This window comes from Vombatus ursinus, unplaced genomic scaffold, assembly GCF_900497805.2.
Source record: "Vombatus ursinus unplaced genomic scaffold, bare-nosed wombat genome assembly UNPS02007284.1, whole genome shotgun sequence".
NCBI classification, from domain to species: Eukaryota; Metazoa; Chordata; class Mammalia; order Diprotodontia; family Vombatidae; genus Vombatus; species Vombatus ursinus.
Window position 1 is genome coordinate 1,209,694 of NW_020947062.1, and position 8,675 is coordinate 1,218,368.

Sequence of the window (8,675 nt, forward strand, 5' to 3'; positions counted from 1 at the left end):
AAATGTCCTTTGTCATTGACAGTAGTAATCTTACTTTCCTTGCCTGTGCTTTGATCTACAGCAGATTTTTTAGGATGGGCATTTCATAATGTATAATAATGTCTTTGCCTTCTGTTAACTTACATCTTCCATTTTAGTTCCTGATTTTGGACTTTGTGCCAGGGTCAGCTTCAGTCTCGTCTCGTGCTCTTGGTTGGTGTGATCAGGCACATTGTGTTTTTGACTTTAACTGGGCTTTCTGCTGCTGACTTCTGCTTGCCCTGTTGTGTCTTCACTCAGAGTACTGGTACATTTGAATCTCTCTTGGGTTTTCTAGGTTCAGAGCCCACTACTATTTTAAGTACATTGTGTTATGAACTTTTGGATCTCCTGTCTAGGTTTGAGTGTTGCTGACCTATTCTTGTTGCTATTGACTTTTGGCCTCTGTTTTTCTGCTTAAAGTGCTGTGAGCTTCCATTCAACCTGGAGCTTTCTTATCCAATCCTTCCAGCGTTCCTGCCTCTGGGTACAAATTTTCTGACTTTAGGTGCCCCTCATGTATCTCTGGACTTTCTTCTTGTTTTCACATTAGCTTTCTTGGTAGATTGTTTTGACTTTGCCATAGTCTTCTGTATATCTTTTTGTGTAATCAGACTGGATAAAGGCATTTACTATATTTTTCTTTGGATTTCTTGGTCATTGTTTAATTTGTGCCTATTTTAGATCTTTGCTGGAGTACATGTGCAAGATTATTCATTTAGCCATTTTAACAGGAAGTTCCATTATTTAGCTTTTACAGCCATTCACGTCTGAGCCCTGACTTACCTTTCCAATTTTATTTCATCTTAGTTGCCTTCATGTACTATATAGTATGTATAGTATAGTATAGTATAGTATATGGATTTTTTACTATCCCTTATATACAACACTCCATTTATGATCTCTGTACCTTTTTGCTGATTGTTGTTCTTTCCTGGAATTTACTCTGTCCTCACCTCAACTGGTTAGAGACCCCAATTTACATCAACACTTAGTTCATAGGACACTTTCTACATGAAGCTTTCACCTTGTATCCATCTTGTATTTACTTATATATGTAGATGTTGTTTCCATGGTGGAATATAAACTGTGAAGGCAAGGACTTTTAATTTTGTCTTTTTATCGCTGGCACCTAGTACAATGCCTGGCACAAACAAAGTACATTTTTAATGTGTGTTTCTTAATTGATTATTTTGGTAAATGGTATAATATGTTCATCTAGACCTAATTTCTGCCAAACTGCTTTCTAGTTCTCCAATCAATTTTTGTTTAATAAGGCGTTGTTACCCCAGTAATTGATGTCCTTGGATTTAACAAACACTACACTATTATGTTCAGTTGCTTCTGGAGCTTGTTTACCTAATCTGTTCCATGAATTAGCTTTCCTTATTTTTCTAATTAGTACTTTCTGTAGTTTAAAAAAAATGTGTTCTTTCAACTCTTAAAAACTTCCTATTATTTTTATGAAAGTGTTTTTAGTAATCTTCTTTGTATTAGTGTTACAACTGTAACATTTTTTTTAAGAACATATAGGAGAATACATTTTTTTCTTAATTTATTGACCCTACAATTCCTGAATCCAAATTGCACTTTTCTTTCAGTAAGTGGATTTTAAAAATTCAAAGAATTTTTTTCAAATATATTAATGCCTTGAACAGCCTTGGACTATAGAACTCTAAAAGTAATAAATTTAGTCATGTTGAAAAATATAATAAATTTAATTATATTGGCAAATGATCACATTGGTTATGGTAAAGATGAATAACCTAAAAAAGAAAAATATGATTTATTTTTAGGTGAAATTGCTAAGTATATGGAGGAAGTGAAATTATTGGGCTACACAGAAAAACCTCATTATCAGAATTTACGAGAAATTCTTTTGCAAGGGCTAAAGGCTACAGGAAATAAGGATGATGGTAAACTGGACTTGCGTATCTTGGAAAATGGAGATGTGCCAACAAAAATAGGACCAAAGGTAAGTTCTCTTATGATATAAATAAATTTTTGTGTGTTTAAAAATAGTTATTGATGGTTTTGAAATTAGTTCTCATAACTGTAGAAACACTATGAGAGAATGAGAGAGATTTAATTATGTTTTTTCTTTAATAAATATGTTATTGACTAGTTAAATCTTAATTTTTGTCATTTGTAAGAGGAGGCACTTGTTAGCTTAATATTCCTATGTAACTGTCCATAATCATTTGTTTAAAAGATAACTCTGTACAAACAGTTACTTACTAAGTATGATACTACATAAATTGTTATATTCTTATTTACCTTTTTATCAAAATTTGAGGTCCTAACATTTTAGGTTGAATTCAGCACCCTTGCAAAAATAAAGACTTGGATGAGCTTCTTAGAAATTCATTACTATCTGTGTATGTATTAGTTCTCCTGAACTATTCCTTTCTGCTTATCTTGTTTCTTGTTTTTTCTTTTACTTTTGTAGAGATTAAGGAATGTTTATCATTTTTCTTTAATATTTTGTGTCCTCAAAGATAAATCACTCTATAAAGTTTTATGTTTAAAGAGGGAATTCTTGAAATAGACTTGTAGACTAAATGGAGGTGGACAGAGCCAAGATGGTGGAGAAAAGGCATCAACTCACCTGAGCTCTCCCCCAAACCCCTCCAAACACCTATAAATAATGTAGACTAAATGTAGTGAGCACTTTGAGCTCTTTTTTTGGAAAGGTTGTGGGGAATACAAATATTTCTCTGGATCTGCTTATTACTTTTTTTAAGAGTGAATCTGTATTGTTTGTATACATTTATTTATTTCAGTAGTTTGGGGATCAGTAATTTTTTTTGTGTAGATCCTCCTTCCTTAGAAGAATACAGTCTTTTTGAGTTTCTTTTTCAGAATCAGTTAAATATTAAGAACTTACTATGTTTCAGACACTGTGCTAGGGATATAAGCATAATAAAATAAAATAATTCCTATTTGCAAGGAGCTTTCTTTCTAATGTAATCTAAGAAAAAGTTTATCTCTCTGTGGCTAACCTGGTGAGGAGCCTTTCTGAACCTTGCTAGGCTGTTCCTTGAAACACAGACATACTTGGCACACACTTGGTTTGGTACCTGCCAGAACTTGTGCCCTGCTGGCACAGCCTTTGGAAACAAAGGGTTTTTACCACCCTACAGTGATGAGATATTAGAATGGGACTTTTGTGGAAGGGATGTGTTTATGTATATATTATGTGTCTTTGTATAATATATTATTGTAACATATAGTAATGTATATTATGTGTAATGTAATATACAAATTTGCATATGTTATATACACACGTGACCTTTTCTCTAAGAGTTAAAAGATATAAAATATCATACATCGAACAAGAAAGCTAAAGTACCACTTTTGATTAAAAAGCTAATAATTTAGCTAAGGAACTATAGATTTTAGATATTTGGGCAGAAGGACTACATATATTTTTACTTAAGTGAATATGTGATCTCACCTATGTGACTGTATGTTCTGTTGGTGCAGATTATGACCCTCCATGATTTTTCATTCTGTGCTACTTATTATATATCTCTATCGATTCTTCTTCATATGTTATCTATTCATAGAGGCCTTCCTCTTTTTTTTTATTTTTTAATATTTCATGGAAACCAGTCTCTCCCCACTCCAATCCATCCTCCACTCAACTGATCTTTCTAAAATGCAGGTCTGACCATGTCATGTCCTGGTTTAATAAATTCCAGTGGCTCTCTATTCATTAGGATTGATTATAAAATCCTCTGTTTGGTGTTCAAAGCCTTTCATAATCTCCCCTTTCCCATTCCTCCCATACATTTCCAGTCTTATACGCCTTCATATACTCTGTGATCCAGTGACACTGGTCTCCATGCTTGAACAAACAACTCCATCTCTGGATTCTGGGCATTCTCATTGGCTGTACCCCATGTCTGGAATGCTGTCCTACATCTCTGCCTTCTGCCTTCCTTCAAATCCCAGCTAAAAATCCTACCTTTTACAGAAAGCCTTTCCCAATATTCCTTAATTCTAGTATCTTCCCTCTGTTGATTATCTCTTATTTATCCTGTATATAGCTTGTTTTTGCATGGTGGTTTGTATGTTTTCACCATTTTACTGAGAACTCTTTGAGGGCAGAGACTGTCTTTTGTTCTTTGTATCCTTAGTGTTTAGCACAGTGTCTGGCATGAAGTGAGCCTTTAATAAGTATCTATTGACAGATTGACTTTAGCTGTGCATCACTTTTGCTACATGGTTGGCGCATCTCTTTTGCTCCTGCTCTTACACACAGACTTCCATCTAACTGTAACTGCAGTGGATTTTGTAAATTACTTTCTACTCAGATAATATCACTCAAATGAGTAGTAGGTATAAAGAATATAATAGGTGGACAGAGCCAAGATGGTGGAGAAAAGGCATCAACTCACCTGAGCTCTCCCCCAAACCCCTCCAAACACCTATAAATAATGTCATAAAACAATTCTTGGAGTAGCAAAACCCACAAAAGGGTGGAGTGAAATAATTTTCCGGCCAAAGACAACTGATAAGGTCAGTAGGAAAGGTCTGTCACACCTGAGTGAGAGTGGAGCACAATCCAGCACAGGTTGTGCCAGCACAGATTGGGTCCCAGCAAACCAGTGGGCAGCAGCTGCTTCTGGTGCTCTCAGTTGCACATATAGTAAGGGAGTCAAACAACTGGTTGGAAGAAGATTACTGAGGTCTGTTTGCTAGTGCTAGAGGCAGGACTCTGTTACTTTTCCCATAGTTGTATCCAACTCCATTGCTGGGTAGCAGTCCCAGGGCGAGGAGGAGCACTAGCACACCAGAGCTTGCAGCTACAGTACAGCTGGGGACCCTCATCACAGTTCAAGGGCAGAAAAGAGTGCTTGTTGTAACTCACAGACCAGAGCACAGGCCAGGAGAGAAGTAAATACACCTCTCCGTAGATTCTACCACCTTAGAAGAACTGAAAACTTACAGGTCCCTGAAGTCTCTGAAAAATAGCTGCACAAAACCCCTGAAGCTTAGGACAATGTGCCCTCGATGCTGGAAGCAGAGCCGTACTTTAATAAGGAGTTAAAAGTCAAGACATAGGCTGGGAAAATGAGCAAACAACAGAAAAAATTCTGACCATAGAAAGTTACTATGGTGACAAGGAAGATTGCTATTGCTTGCTTTGCTGTTTGTCCTTTGTTCTTGAAGAGGACCATGACATCAGGGAGGTGACATGCAAGTGAATTGGATTTAAGTGAGGGAGGGCTGTGCAAAGTCACCAGCCTCACTCTCTCCTCCTGGGTCCAGTGGCCAGATATGGATCAGGACAACTGGAAATGGCCTAGGATGCAATGGGGAACCTTGGCCTTTTCAAGCTAAGGTCTTTAACAGATCTCAGTTTGACTGAGGCAGCACCCATTCAATGATTAAGGCTTAATAAAAATGAGGCAAAGAATGGCCTCTTTTAAAATTTAAAAAAAAAAAAAAAATCTAGGAGGGAAAGACCCTCAGGGTTTCTGGCAAAAACAGAAACAATTGTTATTTACATTCATTCTGAGCCAATAAGGGCCAAGAAGGGCTTGGTCTGGGACCAGAGTGATTTGGGGTTAAGGCTAGTCTTTAAGAGAAAAAAAAGAAAACAGGAAAAAAAAAAAGGAAGATCAAAACACACACTCTGAAAGAGATTGCAAAGTCAAAGCTCCTGTAATCAAAGCTTCCAAGAAAAATATGAATTGGTCTCAGGCCATGGAGAGCTCAAAAAGGATTTTGAAAAGCAAGTGAGAGAAGTAGAGGAAAAATTGGAAAGAGAAAGGAGAGTGATGCAACAAAATCATTAATAACTAGTCAACAGCTTGGTAAAGGAGACACAAAAATAATACTGAAGAAAATAACACTTGAAAAAGCAAAATTGGCCAAGTGGTAAAAGAGGTCCAAAAAGCCAGTGAGGAGAAAAATGCCATAAAAAGCAGAATGGACCAAATGGATAAAGGAGGTCCAAAAGCTCACTGAGAAAATAGTTCCTTCAAAATTAGAATTGAGCAAATGGAAGCTAATGATTTTATGAGAAATCAGAAAACAATAAAACAGAACCAAAAGAATGAAAAAATGGAAGACATTGTGAAATATGTCATTGGAAAACAACTAACCTGGAAAATAGATCCAGGAGGGATAACTTAAAAATTATTAGACTACCTGAAAGTCATGATAAAAAAAAAAGAACGTAGACATAATCTTTCAAGAAATTATCAAGGAAAAATGCCCTGATATTCTAGAACCACAGGGTAAGATGGAAATTGAACAAATCTACTTATTACCTCCTGAAAGAGATCCCAAAAGTAAAACTCCCAGAAATCTTATAGGCAAATTCCAGAGTTCCCAGGTCAAGGAGAAAATACTGCAAATAGAAAGAAATAATTCAAGGATTGTGGAAACACAGTTAGAATAACACAAGATTTAGCATCTTCTACATTAAGGGATCAGAGGGCTTGAAATATGATATTCCAGTGGTCAAAGGAGCTAGGATTACGACCAAGAATCACCTGCCCAGTAAAACTGAGTATAATCCTTATGGGAAAAAAATGGAAATTCAATGAAATAGAATTCTTGATGAAAAGACCAAAGCTGAATAGAAATTTTGACTTTCAAATACAAGACTCAAGAGTAGCATAAAAAGGTAAATAGGAAATGGAAATCATAAGGGATTTAATAAGGTTAAAATGTTTATATTCCTACATGGGAAAATGATGTTTGTAACTCATAAGAACTTTCTCATTCTTAGGGCAGTTAGAAAGAGTATATCTAGACAGAGGACACAGGTGTGAATTGAATATGAAGGAACAATATCTGAAAACATAAAATTCAGGAGTGAGAGAGGAATGTACAAGGAGAAAGGGATAGGGAGAAGTAGAATGGGGTAAATTATCTCACATAGAGGCACGAAAGAGTATTTACAGTGGAGTTGAAGAGGTGGGGAGTGAGTGAACCTTACTCTCATTAGAATTGGCTAAAAGAGGGAATAATATACACAGGCAATTGGGTAGAGAAACCTGTCTTACTCTGTAGGAAAGTAGGAGGGGAAAGAGATAAGAGAAAGGGGGAGGGGCAATAGGAGGGAGGGTAGATTGGGGGAGGGAGTAGTCAGAAACAAAACACTTGAGGAGGGACAAGGTAAAAGGAGAGAGAATAGAATAAATGAAAGTAGGGGCAATAGGATGGAGGGAAATACAGTTAGCAATAGCAACTGGAAAAAAAAAATTTGAAACAAGTTTCTCTGATAAAGATCTTATTTCTCAAGCATATAGAAAACTAAGATTTGTAAAAATAGAGCCATTCTACAACTGATAAATGATTGAAAGATATGAACAGTTTTCAGATGAAGTAATCAAAGCTGTGTATAGCCTTATGAAAAAATACTCAACTCACAATTGATTGGAAAAATGCAAGTTAAAACAATTCTGAGGTATTAATTCATACCTGTTAGATTGGTTAATAGAACAGAAAAGGAAAATGACAAATATTGGAGAGTCTGTGGGAAAAACGAGACATTAATGCACTGTTGGTGGAGTTGTGAATTGATTCAACCTTTCTTTAGAGCAGTCTGGAACTATGTCTAAAGGGCTATGCATACCCTTTGTCCTAGCAATTCCACTGCTAGGTCTGTATCCCAAAAGAGATTTAAAAAAGGGAAAGGACCAATATGTACAAAATTATTTATAGCAGCTCTTCTCTGGTGGCAAAGAATTGGAAATTGAAGGGGATGCCCATCAATTGGGGAATGACTGAACAAATTGTCTTATGTGATTATGTTGGAACACTATTGTGTTATAAGAAATGATGGGCTGGATGCTCTCAGAAAAACCTGGGAAGACTTACATGAGCTAATGCAAAGTGAAATGTACTGTGTGCAAAGTAACAGCAATATGTTTTAAGATGATCAGTTGTGAAATATGATGATCTAAGACAGGTCTGAAGGACTTATGATGAAAAATGCTGTCCTTTCCTAGAGAAAGAACCAATGGTGTCTGAATCCAGTGAAGCATACTTTATTTACTTTCTTTCTTTCTTTTTTTTGGGGGGGGGTCTGTGTTTTCTTTCACAACATAACACATGGAAATGTTTTGTATGACTACACATGTATAACAACCTATATCAAATTGCCTGCCTTCTCAGTGAGGGTGGGTGGGGAGGAAAGAAAGGAAAGAATTTGGAACTCAAAGGATTTTTTAAATGATTTTTAAAATTTTTTTATTTTTTAAGATTCATTAATTTATTTTTTTTTAGTTTTCAGCATTCACTTCCACAAGATTTTGAGTTCCAGGTTTTCTCCTCATCTTGTCCCTCCTCCAACCCCAAGATAGCATGCATTCTGAATGCTCTCTAATCTGCCTTCCCTTCTATTCCCCCCCACCCTTCTTTTATCCCCTTCCTCTTCTATTGTTCTGTAAGGCAGGATAGATTTCTATACCCCATTGCCTGTATATCTTATTTTCTAGTTGCCTGTGAAAACATTTTTTTAACATTTGTTTTTAAAACTTTGGGTCCCAGATTTTCTCCCTTCCTCCCTCCCCACCCACCCTCATTGAGAAGGTAAGCAACTCGATACAGGTTATACTTCTGTAGTCATGCAAAATACTTCATAGTAGTCATGCTGTGGAAAACTAACTATATTTCCCTTCATCCTATCCCGC

The 8,675-nt window shown here is 36.1% G+C and overlaps 1 protein-coding gene across 1 annotated transcript in view; it reads left to right on the top strand.

Annotated features, from left to right (window-relative positions):
* Positions 1 to 8,675, top strand: part of VRK1 (VRK serine/threonine kinase 1) — a 147,631-nt gene that overhangs the window by 110,202 nt on the left and 28,754 nt on the right. The window contains exon 11 of the mRNA XM_027849192.1: positions 1,815 to 1,993. Coding sequence (XP_027704993.1) covers positions 1,815 to 1,993 — 179 coding nt within the window. The remainder of the gene's footprint in view (positions 1 to 1,814; positions 1,994 to 8,675) is intronic.